This window comes from Oreochromis aureus, linkage group 9 (assembly GCF_013358895.1).
Source record: "Oreochromis aureus strain Israel breed Guangdong linkage group 9, ZZ_aureus, whole genome shotgun sequence".
Classification (NCBI taxonomy): domain Eukaryota; kingdom Metazoa; phylum Chordata; class Actinopteri; order Cichliformes; family Cichlidae; genus Oreochromis; species Oreochromis aureus.
In genome coordinates, this window is record NC_052950.1 from 25,817,589 (window position 1) to 25,838,519 (window position 20,931).

At 36.8% G+C, this 20,931-nt stretch overlaps 1 protein-coding gene across 1 annotated transcript; it reads left to right on the forward strand.

Annotated features, from left to right (window-relative positions):
- Positions 1 to 712: 712 nt before the first annotated feature.
- Positions 713 to 18,733, forward strand: LOC120441832. Its single transcript, XM_039617282.1, has 19 exons — positions 713 to 1,001; positions 5,132 to 5,226; positions 5,434 to 5,759; positions 6,995 to 7,253; positions 9,084 to 9,250; positions 12,796 to 12,891; positions 12,990 to 13,027; positions 13,114 to 13,232; positions 15,382 to 15,493; positions 15,573 to 15,631; positions 15,719 to 15,766; positions 16,014 to 16,081; positions 16,280 to 16,311; positions 17,059 to 17,092; positions 17,194 to 17,228; positions 17,375 to 17,502; positions 17,604 to 17,721; positions 18,320 to 18,613; positions 18,727 to 18,733. The coding sequence occupies exons 1-19, from the start codon at positions 982 to 984 to the stop codon at positions 18,731 to 18,733; spliced, it is 2,055 nt and encodes a 684-aa protein (XP_039473216.1). The 5' UTR covers positions 713 to 981.
- Positions 18,734 to 20,931: the final 2,198 nt, after the last annotated feature.

Consider the following 20,931-nt stretch of genomic DNA (forward strand, 5'->3'; position numbering starts at 1 on the left):
CAGCAGCATGCTGCAGTCATGCTCTGCTCCACTGATCCGATACCGTTTTGTTACCGGTCAGTAAAAATGAACAAAAGCTGACACTTGATCCACTGTGGAAAATAAAGTCGTGGTTGTCTTCATTGCCCTCCTGTGGTCAATGGGTAGCTGCGTTACAGCAGATTCCTCCTCACACTGCAGACCAGGAAAGAACACACTGAGATTTGAAGAACGGTGTCGCCCTGAGGCTGCTCTTGTCTTGTTTGGATTTATTTTACGGCTGACGCCAGATGCCAGTGCTCAAGTTCAAAGCCCCGCCATCATTGTGTGTTTGTGTGTGTGTGAGAGAGAGAGATGTTTGACCGGTTTGTCAACCTGCCCAGCATATAATTTTTGACTGTTGTTGCAATTTTTTGCTCACCTCACACACTTTACATTGGCAAATAGAAACATGTATGCATGCACACAAACACACAAATACATTCCAGATAAAGGATAATACTCTTTGCAGGAACTGTCTGACCCCATATCCTGTATTCCCAGCTGTTACCCAAGAGTCACGCAGAGACAAAGAAATAGACAGATAGATAGAGCTTCACTCCTCCTCCTCTGTGGGGGTGTGTCAAAATTGTGTCTATTACGTCCCAGAGGCAGACCTTGCATTTCAGAATTTCTGATTTCCTGAATGCGCCTTAGCACACGCACATACTGAAACACAAACACACCTGCAAACTATGCTATCTGATGCCATAGATGATGCTCCTGTATAAGAAACAGGTTGCTACTGGAGGAACAACAGAGAGAAACTGAGGACAGAAAGGAAAGACAAACAACAAGTTGTGAAATAGACGGTAACTGTGGTAATTTTTGGACTTATGAAAGATGGATGAATGAGAATATGGGAATAAGGAAGAAACATGCGCAGAGCAGAATGAAGAGGACAAGTCTCCATAGGACCCTAGGATACATATATAATTGCGGACAAGCGTAAAAAGACTACAGATGCTTTTGAGAAGCATCAGGTAAGCCATTTAAAGTCCAAAAAACTTATTTAATGAATCTAAAATATAATGTAAAATGCCCTGTGTAATGCTTGTAAAGGATGCACACGATGTCAAAAACAGCACTGTAAATTCTTAAATGAAAGACGAGAAGAATGTGTCATATTTTGATTTCCAGGAAAGCCAGAATGGGGGAAAAGGCAGGCGCAGCCTCTGGGCTTTAGGAAGGATCGTTTCTTTTCCACAAATGACAAATGAGCAAATATTACAAATATGTGGGTTTTTTTAAAGCAAAGAATAGTGCTGTTGGCATTCTTCAGACAGACAAAAAGTGATGATGATTTTATTTGTGCTCCATCTACATGTATAATTTATTCAGACACTCCAGTTGACATTCTGCATATTTCATGCAGCAAACCCCATAGATTAACTTTTATTTCATCAGATTCGGTCTTATAATGAGACACAGTAAGGTGTAATGACTTACTTTTGTGAACTGATTACAGAAGTTTTACTGGAAACATGTAGCTGCATGTCTTTATCCACTGAGGCCTAGTCTGAAATTTTAAAGGAATAACTCACTCATAGTTGCTTTTGTCTAATATATGTTAACAATTTAAAAAAAATATATATATATCCATTTACTTTTTATTTTTAATCTAACATGGTCATTATCCTTAACTTTTCTGTTTGACATTGCAGCTTTAATGTTCCCATTTCCAGAATTAAATAGAAATACCACAGATAAGCTGTTAAACACCTTTAATGGGTTTTCAGAATGGACATCAAGCAGAAAAGTTTGGGTTAGTTTTAGGGAAGAGTCAGGGTTCCGGTAAAATAATAACCGTTAATATAAAGGAATAGTTGTTTGGATGGTTGCAATAATAGAAAGAGTGGCTACAATAAAAGAAAGTGCAAAATCACTAACAATATATACTATTGTGTAAAGAAGGAAAAGAAAAGTGTCTCGTCAGCCTATTTTCACTAGCAAAGAAAATATATTTTCAAATTGGAAATTAGGTTTTTGCAAAAATCAATGTCTCCCTTTGCTTTAGCAATCATTAGGCAGTAAATTGTAGTAATAGGTGACTGGATGAAACAGCCTAAAAGAAATGATAACAGTGCATATTTTCAGATAAATAATGGGTAACACCGACATCGCTACCTGACTTTGGATAAATGATGGGGGAGGTTTTCATGTACAGGTAAAGATTTGTACTTTTTGAGCATACTGAGCAATTATGATTGAGCATTAATTGTTGATGAGGCAGATGGCACATTTAAAAACTACAGGCGTTGGAAACATTTGAGAATAAAACCTGCATATGACTTGAAAAAGCAGAATTAGATGAGTTGATAGTTTGTTTTGCATATTTGCTCCAGCAAGTAGAAGACAGTCATTTTCTATCATCTATTCTTCACTGAAATGTTCCGTGTCTAGTCTACACTGCATGTAGCTCAAAAGGATTTGATTTTGTATTATGTTTGGGGGGAAATGCTTCTATTTTGCATTTTATTAAAGACTCAAAAATTCATTATTCATTCATTATGAATACAAAGAATATGCATATTTTTTTATTTGAGGAGACACACATCACCAATATCAGATAATTTTGCAGTTTGCCAGTTTTTGTGTACCACATCCCTGATAGCAAGAATAGATTGAATTAATTTTGATTTTTCATCTGTATCATCATTATGGTCAAGATTGAAATATCAATGCTAAATAAATGTTGAACCAATACAAAAATACTAACTGATGAATAAAGGTGGATTTATAGTTGACTGGGAAATTAAAGCTATTATTACTTGGACAATTCCATCACACCCTTCTTTTGCAGTGGTCCACCCCATTTGTTCAGTAGTCATTGATTTATATTTGACCGGGATATTATATTTAAAATCGTGGATTTATGGTTTGATATCACTGCACCCCAGAGAATACATCAGGTAAGCATTCACTTATTTTCTAATATTTCAATTGTACCAAATCTGTTCTTAACCAGTTATATTTATATATTTATATATATATATATATATATATATATATATATATATATATATATATATATATATATATATATATATATATATATACATTGCTGAACACTCACTACAGTGATACATATTCTAGATGTTTGACTGTCAAAAAGGTAATCAGCTGAAATTGGCTTAACGTAACTGATTACTTAGATGATCAGATTTTGTTAGCTAAGATGAATTAGAGAAGATAGAGATATCTTGAGTAGAAAACATCAAATCTAAAGAAAGTATGCTCTTTTCTTATTTTTTTCATTTGCTTTATTCAGTTTTTGGTTTTGTTTTCTTGTGTAGATTGGGCGACTCAACAAATGGAGGAAGTGACAGTCTGTGAGTTCTCCTTTATCTACAGGCAGTTCAGTTACAGTCAAGACCGGGGCAGGACATCATTCACTGCACGAGAGAATTCACCAAAACTAATTGTGATTCAATAGATTAATTAAAAAAATTTTTTTAATTGATGTGAAGTTGTCTGTTGTCATTTATATGTTAAAGCCTAGTGTTTAATGGTACAGTTAAATTGTTTTAATCAACATCATTGCATCATTTATCATAACATTAGATAAGTAAATTACATTATGCTGATGTATTTTAAGTAATTTTTTTTAACATCAGTTGAAATTCCACTTCATGTCCTCTTGATCTTTAGTTAATCATCATCTCAATATTGTTTCAATATAAACTGAGGTGTAAAAATGACCAAGAATTAATGTCAGAATCCAATGTTAAGTCAATGAAATTTAGGTTGACAGTAAAACATTGATTTAACATTCTTTTAGTTATTGTTTTCTGTCTGTGCTGCAGATTGTATTAAGTAATCTGTAACTCCTGGTAGGTATACAAATGATTTAAATCCTTTTCTGCATTTAAAGAAAATTAGACTGCAGCAGGGTAAAAAAAACCAAAAGGTAGTATTTACCAATGAGATGTGGTCTTATTTCTTATTTTGGGCTGACATAATAAATTAACCAGGAATTAAAATGCAGCTTAGCAACCATAAAAATCACATGATCTATCCACTAAAGACTAATCTTGTTAGCATTATCTGACTATAATCAAAAGGAATGGTAATTTAATAGTTGTTAAGGTCAAATTTTAAAAAAGTGCTACATGAAAGACCAGTTATGGTACTTTTCTGCTTTAGTTTTTTTTCTTGGATTTATTCACTATATTTCATATTTGCTTTTTATTGACAGCTGTTCACTAGCGGGGCATTGGATCATTTTGTTACTGACTCAACCTGTCAGTTTTACAACAAATAAACAAGTTTAATCAGAGGTTGGTGAGTGAGTGGGTAAATAAGATTTAGACAAGCAACCTCTTGTTTATCAATGACAGAGAAACCAAAACATTATACAACATTAAAAATACCCCCAACACAAGGATCAGCAGTACGTCTGTGGCTCAAATCAGAGGTAAAAGAGAATTTAATTCACCAGGTTGTGGCGAACAGATTAGAATAGCCTGCTAAATGCTACAAGCATTACACTGCAGCTTCACAAACTCACTTGACATCAGTTTTATAACGTGACAATATGGCACCGTTTTTTCAGTCTGTCCCACCTTTATACTATGAACATGGCCATGCAAACAAAAAGCAAAACAAAAAAGTCAATAGAGAAGTACAAGAGTGCCACATTAGTATGTTCTTTGGATGTGCTAAATTTGCAGAAGCACTGTGAACTGAAATTTAGCCACAAAATGACTCACACAAATATAACCTATAGGGTTCTTTTAAAGGTGTGAATGTAGTAAGGTGTAACCCAATCTCTATGTGTCCACCCTTGCCCCATTGTCAACCTTTCAGTGCACACAAAGGCACATATAATACAAGATCGTTTCAGTTTACGAGGAGAGGAAAAGAAAGGAGAAATTGAATGTAATCCGACAACTGGAACAAAAACTGACACGAATCTACATTTAGAGAGACACAGATGCAGTGTATTACATAAATACAGTAAGAGGAAGCTGGCAAGCAAGTTGTTCTTGTTTAAAAAAAGTTTGATATTTACTTTGAATAACATGATTGACATATAGAAATTTGCAAAACAAAATAAAAAGGAGAAACGGACGAATAACTGACTGTGGAGTGTGTTGCCTCTTATTCCCAGGAGGATGAATGACCTTTGCTTAGAGGGGAGGTGGAGATGGAAACCTTATTTTCTTCTCACCATCTTGCTTTTGTTGCTGAGAGCTGCTCCTACAGGTAATGACTTACTCACATAAGGACAAAAAAAGGAAATACAGATTTTTATTTAATGGAATATTTTACACCATAACATACTGCTGACTTAAAATAGCACACTTAATTTGAAGTTATTTGGCTCTAAGCCACCACTGAGATTTTATCTGTCTCCACTGTGTCAAAGTGCAATTAAAACTTTTTGCCTGGATTTCTTTTACCCATTTGCAGCACTTGGCTATTTCCTGGGAGACACTAAAGCAGTATTAAATGGTTGTAAAGACCACTGGACCCTGCAGGACAGGGCAGCCGTGCCCCTCCTTTATGAGATGACCATATGTGTGGACATTCGTGTGGTCCTCCCTGGTGCTTGGGTGGCCTTCTCTTACCACTCAGTCTTCGCACCCAGGCCCGAGTTAGGCCTGGAGGGAGATGAAAGGGCACTGTACGGATGGCTACTAGGAGTGCGACACCAATTTCCTCTCCAGCTGTCCCCAACGCATTGGCACAGGGTGTGTCTAAGGAGGGATGTAAAGGGCAACACTTTTAGTCTGGAGGTAACACTGAAAAGTGCTTGACAAAGCATTCAGATATTTTACTTGCATAAAAAGTAATAATGCAACATTGTAAAATCACCCAATATTATTCCAAATTGATGTATTTTGTATGTATATGTGTGTAATTTATTTAGTAGTTACAATAAGAAGCAGCACAAAATGTTACCACAAACCCAAAACAAACAGTGTTTGTAAAAAAAGAAAAACTGTTACATAACTGAAACTTGCAAAAACACTGCACATAATAAGTGGAATGTGAAATAAAATACAAAACAAAAATGGCAGGTACTGATTAGACAAACACAGTTACAGTTTTGCAAGAAGTTGAGTTGCTGAGTCTATGTTTAGCCTGCACAGTGGTATGAAAATAGATTCCAAAGAACTGATAAGGTAAATATGTATTTGCCTGGTTACTTTAGGCCAGGTAATGCTAATGACTGCAATCCCTGGCTGTCTCAGTACTTTTTCTGTAGATACACTGTAATAGTTTTTTAAAACCATAAATAGCAGGTTAAGACTGTAAATATAAAATAAATAAATATAAAATATAATATACATATATATATATATACAAGAAATTCTTTTTAAACTTAGTCACAGCAATTTAAATGATAACATACCTTTTCCCCTTTACATTTTGGCCATCATTTCTAGTTCTGATAACATTTTCTTTCCAAATAAAGACTTGACTTAGCAAGCCAGCCATGTATATTAGTGGACAGTCTATTTGGTCTAAGTTTAAAATTCAAGTCATTGCTGCTTTGCCTTACATTTTACCTACTGTGTGGCTTGTTGGCCACTAGTGTGGATGTCCTCAGTGTGCTTCAGCTTTATCTTTACGATCTTTGGGTCTCTTGAATGGATAGACTTGTAGTCCATCAGAATATGCATGTGGTTAGCTTAATGATGATAGTAAATTGACCATAGGCGTGAATGTGAGCAAGAATGGTTGTCTGTCTCTCTGTTAGCCTGGCAACACTTTGGCAACCTCTCCAGGGTGTTGCCTTTCACCCAATGACAGCTGGGATAGGCAACGGTCCCCCCATGACCCTGAATCGGATAAATGAAAAAAGAACATAAAATCGGTCTGGTTATGGTTATGTGACTAAATTTGGTCTAGTTTTTTTTTTTTTTTTTTTTTTTTAAGTTTGCCTGCTTTCAGATCTAAGCAAAAACTAGAAGAACAAAGACAATAAAGACAGACACAGAAACATCCAACTCCTTAATTGTTCCAGGTTGATGGGGACATTATAGCAGAGAGGACCGCCATCGCTCAGGCCATCCCCTCCTACGGCTCTCTGTGGCTGGGCTGTCGTCCCAGAGATCCACCCCCAGGACCTAATCTCGGAAATGTGGAGCTGTACTTGTTCCGCATGTGGGCAGACTTGGGTGCTCATGGGCCCTGCGAGGATGGCACTGTGATTGGCTGGAATGCCAAATACTGGGGAGTGACCAGTCCCAGCGCAAGGCAAATAGACCCTAGCCTTATGTGTGGTGAGCCAGATATGAAAGAATACGTTGTCACGGGTCCTAATTGTTCTAGAGTAGATGTATTAATATGTATTAATATTAACCATGAATGGACTGCCAAACTAACAATGGCTGCATTTATAAGAAAATGCAGGGCTGTCTTTTCTGTCACAGAAAAGACCTTAATGTTAGCCAAACCATAGCACAGCATGTTTGAAATATGTTGTAAGCATGTTATTAAGCATTTATCTGCCTCACTAGTTGCTACAGCTTTGCTTTCAGTTTTTTCGTTTAGAAAAAGAGTTTAATACGAGAGATTTTACACCAGAAATTAATTTTCAAGTCTTCCTTAAAGAGTTGAAAAAAATACAAGAACTAAAAGTGATTATTGAAAATTACAGGAATGGCAGTTGAGCCTTTGCACTACTGAGTTTTATGCCTGCAAATTCAAGCTGCCACAATAATCTAAAACTGTTGGACTGTTGGTTTTGTCTGATTCATTACGCGAATCAGACAAAACATTTCCTGCGAATATTTTAATATTAGTATATCAGTATTATTTGTTAAGCATGCCGATATCATTTGCTTAAAATGATAACAGTGCATGCAAAACTTGTTTTTGTTATCTTTATGCCTAGCACTTGTTTCTATACCACTGCAGTGCATGTTGAATGTTGAATGTTGCATGTTTTTATGGGTCTTGTAGACCACAAACAGTTGAAACGTGGGGCTCGTGCTTACAGAAGCATTACTGATGGTGTGTATCCATGCAACTAGTGTGACTTAGACACCAGTATGCATGCTGTGTTTATTTGTCTAAATGTATGAATATAAAAGACTAAATATGTATTTGTCCATTGGAGGATATTTCTATTGTTCGTTTAAGACTGTGTAATTGTGGGTTCTCACCAAAAAACATAAAAAATATTATATTATTTTAGTTTTACATAACCAGATGGCCTATTTTTGTGTAAATATGCTTTTCAGGAATGCTATTGCACTGCAATAAATAGGAGACCTTAACACAAACTGTAACACAATAGTGCAGAAACAACAAAGAAAGAGACTAGAATCTACCTTGCTTTTACAGTGCAAAAGAGAAAAGTTTAAAGAATTCATTCACATTTACAGCAACTACACCGGGAGCTGGCCGGTCCCTGCTGCCTTCATCTGGTAAGCATGACCCTGACAAGAGTACTAAAATATACTTTAATAACAACCCACAGAAACTTCTTGGTGATGATTACTTTGCATATCTTTTCCAACTATCTCTATAAAGAGATTCCATTATTTTGGCTACTATATACTTCAACTACAAGTTACATTAAGTCATACAATTTGGGAAAAACCCACATAATCAGCCATGTAACTGATAATTTTTTGCAGTCTAATCATGTAGTGCTTCTACAGCAATCATTGTAACTAGCATCACAGAGGAGGACACTCACTGAGTGGATGTGCCTGTGTGGATCAGACTTGGGGAAGCACCCCTCATGTCTCTTTGAAACTAAAAAAAAGGTTCATAGCTTGTGCAGCTACTTTTAAAGCATGACCCTACTAGAAAATTGAAAAAAACAAATAGAAATATTTTGAAGATATTGTGACCTCACAGTCAACTGGCCAAATGTGTGGTGAGGTCATTGGTAGTCTTTTGCACCTAGAGTTAATTTCTCTCATCTCTGTCATCTGATTTGTCATCATGTTATCTGAATTTGGCTCAAGAACCAACTGTCAAACTTGGTTGCCCATCCAATTCATATTCTCTGGTGCTGACCCTGCACTAGCCACATCAGTTAATAAAAGGCTGAGTGCACCAGATTTATTACACTAGATTCCCCTCTATCTGCGTGTCAGAGCAGAATCTGAGATTCATCACATCAGGCACCCAGACCGCCCTCTCCCAAACCACCTCCTCCAGCATTTTCTACCGGGTCTGCCCCGGGGCGTCCTCCCAGTGGAACATGCTCAGAACACCTCCCCCATGCAGCATCACTGTCAGAGGCCTGAACCACCACAACTGGGTACTTTCAATGTGGAGGATGCAGCTATATTCTGAGCCCTTCTTGGATGGCTGAACTCCTCACCTTATCTCTAAGGGAGAGGCCAGCTACCCTTCAGAGAATGCTAATTTCCCCCGCTTGTATCTGCAATCTTATTCTTTCAATCACTATCCAAAGCTCGTGACCATAAGTGAGGGTAGGGACATAGATCGACCAGTAAGTCGAGAACTTTGCTTTTCCATTCAGCTCTCTCTTTGCGGACCAGTACGGCATCTGCATCACTGTAGCTGCAGCACCAATCCGTCTTTGAAATTCTAGAAAAGCGTTATTGGTGGAATGAAGTCAGATGGGTCATCAAGAGATTAGTGCATGTGGTAGTTTACCATCATGTGATACTTCTTTAGAGGGGAGGGAAAAACAAAAGTAGGTTCTTCTTTGGAGTCATCACTTTCATGCTGTTCTCACACTACTAGCATCATTCTCTCAACTCTTAATGTACTTCTGGAAACAGTTCTCCTAACACAGACCCATATGCGCAAAAGACACTAAAATAATTCTTGAAACTCTTTTTGCATATATCAAAACATGTGAAGTCTTTAAGACACCTAATGCTTTTAAACTTTTGCCAAAACCTTGCTGTCTTTGGTAAGAATAACAGAACTACAAAAATGTTGGCATTCAGAGACAAAAGAAGAAATGTGAAGGATTTACTCTACAGTTTACTCAGTATGACTGCTAAAACTGAAAAAAGTAAGATCATGCACGCGAAACTATCTTCATCTTCTTATTCTATATTCGGCTGTTCCATTTTGGGGTCGCCACAGCCAATCATCAGCCTCCACTTCCAGCTCCGTCTCCTGTTTTTTTGACTATGCCACTGTCTCCAAACCCTACAAGATAGGAGGTCTCTAAATCTTCCCTTTCACTTTTGCTGCTATCCTTCTTCACAAATCACTCCAGTAAAATATATAAAACATAGAACACAGCACCAGCTACTCTTTGCTACAGTGAAGTCACATATATAATTACAGTATGTGCTTGTGTGTAATTAGCAGTTACATGACATGCACTTGTCTTGACGCAAGACTGAGAACATGTGTTTATCGTTGCTCTCAGTTGACGCATGATTTCACTACTACTACTGACAGCGTGTGACTGGCCTTACTCGTTCTTACATATTAGAAAAAAAAGAGTTTGCTTTGATTTGATGGCAAATGCTAATGCAATGATGGAGAGTATTCAGGTAAGTCAGAGATCTGTAGTTCTGTTTGACAGAGGTGTAGCATTTAGATAGCAAATGCATCAACATGTGCAAACAAAATGTGGGTGGGAAAATGCATTCCTGATGTGAAAACTGTATCAAAGCTATCAACAAAACCTAAAAAATGACAGATACTGTCTAAAAACACCCAAAAAGCTAAACCCCCACAAACAACTAGATAATGGGACCAAATAATGGAATGGAGGGTATTCTACATGACAAAAATTAAAACTTGGCACCTGAATATTTGTTATATTTCAGTTTCCTCCATCATGCTCTCAACAAATAGTCTTTCAGCCCCAGCACCAGTTTTGCCTGTCATTACTAATGAGAAGGAACAATTTGTAAAGTTGCCATTTTCTTTCAGGATCCACCAGATTAGTTCATTGTGATGTCCGTCAACTCTGTTCCAATAACAGTAAGCAAATATTCACTTCTTGTCCTTTCCTATTTCCTTTTTGCATTTGCATGGCCTCACAGATGTAATGCTTTCTGCAGGTGCTTACTATTGGATGCCCATAAGTGTAGAGGGCAACAAGACTGAAGAAGAGGTCCAAAATTTGGTGAGAATGACAAATTTCACTTGTCCATCTCATTACGTTTCTCATAAATCTTTCAGTTAACACCCCATCATTGACACATGCTTTTACAAACAAGCCTTGTAAGCACAATGTAAGTTTGTGGGAGCAGCGTATTCCAACCCTGTGAATCACCTGAAAATAATTTAGATTTTTTTACGCCAAATATTTGTTGCTTTATTACCACTTTGGCCTTTTACAAATGTTGCTCCCACTGTGTTATAAGTATGTTTCTTTAAACGCCTTTTTTTTTGCTTTCTTCAGTGTCTTCTCTTCTCCTTTCCCATCATTCCTAACTTAAATGAACACTTCCTACATAATATTCTTACTGACACTTGATGTGCAGTTCTCAGCCTATGTCAGATAGACCTTTCTACGTTAAGACCATGATTATTAGCTGTCTCTGGTACCTATCTTTGCATTGTAAAGCTAATGATAAAACAAATGTAATAATCAAATAAAATGTAATGGCAACAGCAGTAATAGATATACAAATTATTAGACATTGTAGATATATTCACAGTTATTTTGACTAGTCATTTCCTCCCAATAACCCTTTTTGCTTTGTTGTTTGGTAATGAGTTTCTTTCTGCAAAGCTGAAGGAGAGGAGAAAAAAGGTACAAAGTTATGTGATCAAGATATTGTCCACTATGTTTCTACCCATAAAAGCAACAACCTTACCCGATTTAAATATATACAATGTCCAGTTATGATTCTTTAACCCTTCCTGTCCACTTCCAGCTTTGTTTTGAGATTATACTATACGGTGCCATAGTCCCAGCTTCCTTTGATCATTTTTTAAATTATTGTTATGATTATTAATATATATTACTGAAGGAAAAATTGGACATAACCATTACAATTCTCAACACGGATCGTAAAGCAATCCTGTTGTATTCAGTCTTTGGTTCACTTTTAATGCTTGATCATTTTGACACAAATCTAGTCATATTTTTAAGGTCGATTGCAAGGAAATAGCATGTAAGCAAAGGTTGTTCAGTGAATTCTCATGCAAGGCTGTCAAATAGTGCTGTCTTGATGCACTGACAGCTCAGAGATAAAAGTCTCGGCTCTGAAGTTTTTGTTGCCCAGGAGAGTATGAGTTGTGTCCCACTTGGAACAAAATAACATCCCGGGAATAGCAGTGGGTTGTGTCTTTCTTTTCCCATAAGTTTTTGTCCAGGAAGTAATACACTGTTTACCACGGCTGAGCTGACAAATAATCATTTCAAGGCAGAGGAAACCCAATACACAAAGCTACTATAAATTATTCAGTATCCTTAGTTTGCCCATGTGCTTAACATCTCTAGAATGCATCAGTAAACATATGAGTCAATATCCAAATTGTATCCTACTGAAGCCACTATATGTAACTGTGGCATTTGTAATCCGATCGATCAAAAAACAAAAAACAGTTTCCATGGGATATTTCGTTATACATCATGGAAACTTTGTGTCAACTTGTACTAATGGCTTAAATTCCTGTATTTACAAACTATAATTTGACTGAAATAAACTATGGTTTCATAATATGTATATAAAAGAACAAAATTCTTTTACAATTAAACCTGAGTGGTCTTTTTAGCTCTCATCCTGACATCTAAGACTGCAGAAACTAACAAAACATGTGCTATTTTCCTTAAACTTAAACTTTATACGTCAAACTCCCATCACCTCTCTCAAACATCTCTATCTGTCTGCCTCCCTCTCTCCGTCTATCACTCAGGTGTCAAAAGCATTTGGTTGTCACAATGACAGTGTTGGTGCAGCAGAAGGAAAAACAGGCTCTTTAAATTTCTGTCAGGGTGACAGACAACTTCAGGTCAGTACAGAAAACGACAACACCTTATATACTTTACAGAATCAAATTTCTCCTGTAAGCCTGGCTCATGGCTTTAACTCTCCTTTCTCTCTTTGCAGGTAGTTGAAGTGTCCTGTAGTGCAAAAAGGAACATAAGGTAAAAAGGATATGAGGAGCTGCTTTGTACAGCTGTTACATGTGCAGCAGATTGTGCGTCCTCACATGAAACACTTTTGTTTCCAGCCAAACTGCCTGCAATGTGGTGCTGCTGCTCAACCATGCTGTCTCAGTGTGTGAACTTCAACAAGCTGGAGACGCTGGACTGCAGCAAGCGAGAATCATAGGGGAGATGGAGAGAGTCGGTGAGCGCTTGTTTCCTTGCCTTTGCCTTCACTCTGTTTTGTCTGTGAATTAGTTTCCCGGTCTTCTATGTCCATTTTCCTGTTTTACTTTGGCAACTGCTCTTTCTTGTGTGCTGCTTCCTTCCTTGTTCCCTGACTGCAGTAAAATAGTTAAAAATATGACCTCCTATCTTCTTGATAGAAATCATCATGGTGTCAAGGAAAAGTGTGAAAAGGAAAAGAGGACCACAGTACCCAGGGTATCTGATTGCACTTATTCAGTGCTTGCACAAAGCTCCTGATAATGCTGCTGATGTGGCTTTGTTGTGTTGACAACAGCAGTGTCCTGAAGATGGATTATGAAAAGCTCATCTTAGATGCTTTGCCCAGTGTGTTCTTACAAAGTTGTTTCATGCTGGTCATGTAAAAGAGAACAACTAGTTAAAAATATACTGCCCAGCCAAAAAAAAAAAAAAAGTTTAAAAAACATACAAATTTTAAAATTAATGCTCTTACACTATTTACTTAGGTAAATCCAGGTGGTGACTTAAGTTAATATGTATAAGTTCATTACTAAAAATCAATAAATAGTATCAAATCATAGGGGTGACACATTGAGATATGTGCTCTAATTTTCTCTCCCTGTTAAAGAGATGATCCCTTGTTAATACTTGTGTGACTTAAGTAAAATTTATGCTTGATAATACTTGAGGCTGAAAATACAGCAATAGACCTAGCTAATGAAAAGTGAATCACAGTAAAGGAGGCCTTCCCACCTAACAGATTGAGAGATGTGGTACACTGTGGACAAAAAAGTCTGTCACATGGCTAACATGTGACAGACATTCACACTCACATTCAGACTTACGACCAGTTTAGAAACTATTTGCACATGCAAATTCCACACAGAAAGGCTCCAGTTTCAAGGCTTCAAGTCCAGGACCTTCTAGCTGTGAATCATCAGTGCCACCACTATCCTGTCCCCAAAACTTAATCATATCAAAACAAATATTTAACTCATTAAATGGAATCATGTGAACCATCCTAAAAGTCACTACCAATAATATATAACTATTTTTTTTCTAAGTTTCTAAGTTTTTTTTTCCAGACATGCAGCCTGCATTCATTTTTGAATTAAATGTACACATGGAAATACATATGCAAAGCACCACCATGAATGCACACATACTCATTATGCATAATTGAGACTTCTTGTCTGAAATACTGTTGGGATTTTAGGCCTGTTGTAATCAGTCATCTTACACAGTGATATTACAGCAAACAGGAGTAGGCTGACAGACCTCTCAGAATCCACTAATCGTCACTGGACTTTTTGACTCTCTTCACACTGTTCACTCACCCACCAAAGATACATTTATCTTCATCTCTGTGTTTTCATAGCTATTCAGGCATACCTGTTCAACTTTACTTACCGATATTTATCAAGATTAACAGGATTGTCATAACCACAGGTACACCTTAGGTACCATAGGTACACCTAGTACTTGGTCTGAGCCCTTTTTGGCTCAGAACAGCCTTAATTCTTTGTGGCACAGATTCAACAAGGTGCTGGAAACATTCTTCAGAGATTTTGATCCATATTGGCATGATGCCATCATACAGTATCACTCAGCAACTATGTGAATCTCCTGTTCCAAGACATTGTGATTGGTCTTGCCTTCTTATCATCTTGAAATAGTCTGGCTCAATGGATGTTTTCTTTATTTTTTTTTTTCAAATTGAAATGATCTGTGAGTGAAAATCCCATTAGATTAGTCATTTCTCAAATACTCACACTAGCCTGTCTGGCACCAACAACCATGCCACATCACAGGGGCCTAAATAAACTTTCTTCCCCATTCTGATGCTCAGATTGAACTCCAGCAGGTTGTCTTGATCATGGCAACGTGCTTTAATTTGTTGGGTTTCTGCCGTGCTATTGGCTGTTTAGATCTTGTTGTTGACAAGCAGATGAACAGGTGTACCTAACAGGTATGTCAGTAAATAGGATTTCTGATAATATCTGTGCCTGTCATAGAAAATTTGCATTGTCTGCGTGTGTGATATTTTCAGCTCTCTCGTGAAAAAAGTATATTAAATAACCAAAATAAGTGTAAAATCAGACACTGACCGATGCAGTACTCAGCTCTTTGGATTTTCTCCACTTCAGGTCGAAATCTGTGTAAGGATGCAGAGCCCTCTAGTGGCGGTTTTGTGAGATGCAATTCCACGTCTTCTCTTGACGATATCTGTCAGTCAAATAAATCCTCTCCACTAACATGGTGAGCAACACACTTTTTTTTAAATGTCCACTGTATGTGTGTCTGTACACCCTATAACTTCTACATGTTTAATCTCCAGCTTCCTCTTAGAGCCCAACTCCAACCCGGCTCCTAAATTGAAGAATGACTCTTGTAGCAGTGAGTATCACAAACACAGATGCTTTTTATATTCACCCCTGTTCATCAAGGGTTTTGCTGCTGTAACCATGTTTGTCTGATCCTCAGGGGAAATGCCTCGCTACTGTGATTGCACAGCTTTCTGTAATTCTACACGTAAGAAAAATAATCACAATATTGCACTGACATTTTTAGAATCCAGGCTGCTGCTGCAATATGTGATGAGTGAATGCACCATTTTTATTCAAATTTAAAGAAAATATTTAGGCTTTTGGAAAACATAACGTTGCTTCTATGAAGCAAGCTATCTGAGAAGAGAACTTCTCAGTTAATAAGTATTTTTATGGTGTCTCAGAAACTCCACCCACATACTAACCATCCCTTTTCTTTATCGCTTTCTCAGGCCAATTTTATGCTTTTAGAATCAATGTTACTAGTGAAGCTGTTAACATTCAGTCCCTAAAAAGCTTGGTATGTACCACACTGTATGCTTAAAGTATGCCTCATTAATATATAATTAATATACATATATATATACAGTGGCTTGCAAAAGTATTCGTATAATGTGACAAAATGTGGGGCCGAATACTTTTGCAAGCCACTGTGTATATATATACATATACGTATATATTTTATGCAACTTTGTAACTTTGTAACCCTATTTGACAGTTACTAAGTCCTGCATGTCCCACAAATTCACAGTAAGTCTTGATCCAGTTACATTACATACAGTAAGTGTGGATTGTGTTGATATTTACTATGCATTTGTTAGTATCAGTATGTTGGTCACAACAGCAGACAAAGCAACAGTAAGCAGTAAAAAGTTCTGCTGTTAAACTAAACTGTCCTGGTTCCCATATGGAAAAGAAATAGTAAAAACTTATATGATTTACTCATGAAAGTGGCCAATTTCTCATTACTTTCATATATTGTTTTAGTAAGTATCCAAAACATACAAGTTTCATTTATATATTTTTTCAAGGGATCTTATATCTGTTTTCACTCTTGTATGCTTTTCATACAAGTTTCACACAAGACAGATACAAACTTTATAAGATTTATATATATCTTTTCCATATGGGTTTTCTGTCTCAGTCATGCAGGCTTAGAAACCCCCTGCCAACCTCTGGTTGATAGGGAAAAATCTATATTGCCCAACCAGTGGTTGCCAGTCCTGGTGACTGTCAGTCACCTCAAGAAGCCACTCACCAACCATTTGGGAAATACACATGTTGCCATGGCAACAACAACCGGTTGTTGCCATGGCATTGGTCTTTGGGCCTGTGTAACTAAGGCCTACCTGGGAAACATGGTTCTGGGTTTGTCTGTCTGTTTTTACAATAGAGAGAATAAGAATTGTCATTTAAAGGTCTCCAGGATGTTAAATGTGATTGCTTTTATCAAAATCTGATTATAATTTACACATATTAAAAATTCTTTCTTACCAGGTGCAGTAATTATAATATTACAAAGCAATATCAGGTAAATCTTACTGTAAACTTGTATAATGATTACTCGTGTAGCTCTATAATTATTGATCATACTTCTATAATGTGAATCATGTTTTCACTTTCATCACTCAGGGTGCTCATATAGAATGTCATGGGACAAACCAGAGGTAATCATGTTTTGTTTTGGGTTTTTTTTCCTTTTTGCATTTTACCTGCACGTATGCTAATGGAAGAAAGAAAAACAATTTCCACTGACAGAGTGTAATGTCAATCCAACATTTTCCTCTTTACCCTGTTGTCTTTTGGTCTCTAGGTTGTACAGCTGTATGGTGATATTGGAGATGTCTGGACCCGTCAATGTTTGCTCCTTAAAAAACCTTATGCAAAATATCATTGCGAGGAACAATTTATTTACAGCCGAAAGTTCGCTTACTCGCCTGAGTTAGTTTGCATGCTTATTTTGTTATTTTCCTACTATGCAAACTGCTTTATATGATATAATAATTTGTCACTGTTACTCATGGTACTCTGTGCTTTGTCAGTGGTGTGTGGTGCTCCTGGTTTGCCTGTCCAGAGACTGTTGGAATCCAACCTGACCTGGGTTGCCAGTGACCTGCGGAGCTCAGATGTTTGTCAACCTGACCCTACACTACTTGCATGGTAACAAGTGTCTAAAATATAGGCGTATATAAAATACAGCCTTTGAAAATTATACTCACATGGCTTCATAGTCATGTACATTAACTGTAAGTAGGAAATTTAAGAGTGTTTTTTTCATATTTTCTGTAAATACACAAAAAAGTGCAAGGTTATTGGAGATATACTCTGTTTCTTCAACATGACATAACAAATACAACATAACCAAACCATTGTATGTTTATGATAATAATAGGAAGTAATACATTTTTTGTTTCAACAACATTTACACTTTTACATGAGTTTATTTTTATTTTGTCATTCTTCATTTACAAGTTTGCTGAATTACTTTTATTACTCTCCTTCAGTATTAGATTTCTTTCCTATCTATTATTATTTTTTATTTTATTTATTTATTTTTTTGTTTAAGACAGAAGAGCTCTGTGTAAGAAAGTGTTTTTTATATATATATGTTGATGTCACTTACTATATTGTGAAAGTTGTTCATTTTTCCCAAAATTGTTATATCGGGTACAATCTGTTAGAGGAGATGTGTTTTATGTCCAGTAGACTCTAATAGGATATAATTTATAACTTATTTATCATATTTTTTTTTCCACAGTCAAGCAAGTGAGACACTTGCTGTTCTTCTGACTGACAGCTGCCCTTCAGACACTTCAGCTGTTCCAACCACAACACAACTTTCAACTCTGGCCAACGGCATTACTACAGCTATGCAATCTTTGACTGATACCACCAAATCGTTGACCAATACGAGTGGAGATATTTATGCAACAATTGAAAATACAGTGCAAAAAAAAGAAAACACAACATTTTTTCAAACAACTGCCAGTGCAAAGTCCCCAACACCACAACCTGTTCTTCAGAATAGCTCACAAATAGTTCCTTCAACTGTGTTTAATAAAACAACAGTACAAAATACTTTACCTAATGAAACCCAACTAACCAACACCATAACCAGTGCTTTCATAGCAGTACAAAACACCACAACTGTTATGCCTGATTCAGTGCTTAAGAGTACTACACTCTCTAAAATAACAAATGCATCTACAACATCTCCTAATCAAACTGTACACAATGCAACTACAACAGCAACATCTCCAGATCTTACAACAATATACAATGTAACTACAGCCACGGCATATGCCAAAAATTATACAACAAAAACCAATGTAGTTGCAGTTACACCCTCTCCCATCAACAATGTAACATCTCCAGATCTTGCATACAATGCATATACCAAAAATTATACAACAAAGTTGCAGTTAGTTGCAGTTACACCATTTCCCACTGACAATTTAACATCTCAAGATCCTGCAGCCAATGCATATACTGACAATTATGTAACAAAGACCAATATAGATACAGTTACACCATTTCCCACTGACAATATAACATCTCCAGGTCTTCCAACAGTTACACCATCTCCCAGTGGCACGACAGTGTACAATGTAACCACAACTGGAGCATTTACTCCCACTGGCAAACACACATTTGTTAACAATGTAACCACATCTGACAGTAATGACACAACAGGGACTCTAAACAATGTGTATAATGTAACCACAGAAAGCAACAACAAGGCAGTATATAATAGTTCAGAAACTTCAGCTAGCAGTACTACAATGTACATTTCAAATGCAGTTGCTTACAATAAAACTGCAACCAGCAACATTTACACAACAGCCTACAATTCAGTTGTATCAGGCAATAATTACAATACAACTACAGCTAAAAATAATTCTACAACAGTGTACAGTGAAACCACAGCTGGTAACAGTTACAGAGAAACTGGCAATAGTTACAGTACAACTACAACAAACAACAATTACACAACAGTGCACAGTACAAATACAACTGCCAAAAATGTAACTAAAGCAAACAATACAACTACAGTAAACAATAATTACACAACAGTGAGCCCATTTTTAACATCTCTGAACAATACATTACCATACAATTCAATTACACCCGGCACCAGTGACAGAGAAACTGGCAACAGTTACGCAACAACCTACAATTCAGCTATGTCAGACAATAATTACAACACAACTACAAACATCAATAATTCTACAACATTGTACAATACAGCTATGTCCAACAATAATTTTACAACAGCGTACAATGCAACTACAGCCAGAAACAATTATACAACAGTCAATAGCGCAACCATAACAGGTGAGAGTCACACAACATACAATACAACTACAACTGGCGACAGTTATTCAACAGCATACAATCAAACTACAACAAGCAAAAATGACAGTACAGCGTATAATACAACTATAGCTGGTAAAAATTACACAACAGTGTACAGTGAAACCACAGCTGGTAACAGTTACAGAGAAACTGGCAATATTTCCAATACAACTACAGCCAGCAACAATTACACAACAGTGCACAGTGCAAATACAACTGCCAAAGATTTATCAACAGGATATAATGCAACTTCAGCAAAAAACAATTACCCAACAGTGAGCCCATTTCTAACAACTCTGGACAATACAACAGTGTACAGTTCAATTACATCTGGCACCAATGACAGACAACCTGGCAACAGTTACAACACAGCCACAGCCAACAATAATTCTACAACAGTTTACAGTGCAACTACAGAGAGAAAAACATATACAACAGTCAACAGCACAACCACAGCTGGTAACAATTACAAAATACCACAAAATACAGCTACGGGTAGCAATAATTATACAACAGCGCACAATGCAACTACAGCCAGCAACATTTACGCAACAACCTACAATTCAGCTATGTCGGACAACAATTACAACACAACTACAGCCATCAATAATTCTACAACAGTAAGCCCATTTCTAACAACTCTGAACAGTACAACAGTGTACAATTCAGTTACTTCTGGCAATAATGAGAGACAGACTGGCAACAGTTACAATACAACTATAGCTATCAACAATTCTACAAAACTGTACAATACAGCTATGTCCAGCAATAATTTTACAACATCGTACAATGCAACTACAGTCAGAAACAATTATACAACAGTCAACAGTGCAACAACAAGTGGTGACAATTACACAACATACAATACAACTATAGCTGCCGACAGTTATCCAACAGCATACACTCAAACTACAACAAGCAAAAATGACAGTACAGTGTATAATGCAACTATAGCTGGTAGCAATTACACAACAGTGTACAGTGAAACCACAGCTGGTAACAGTTATAGAGAAA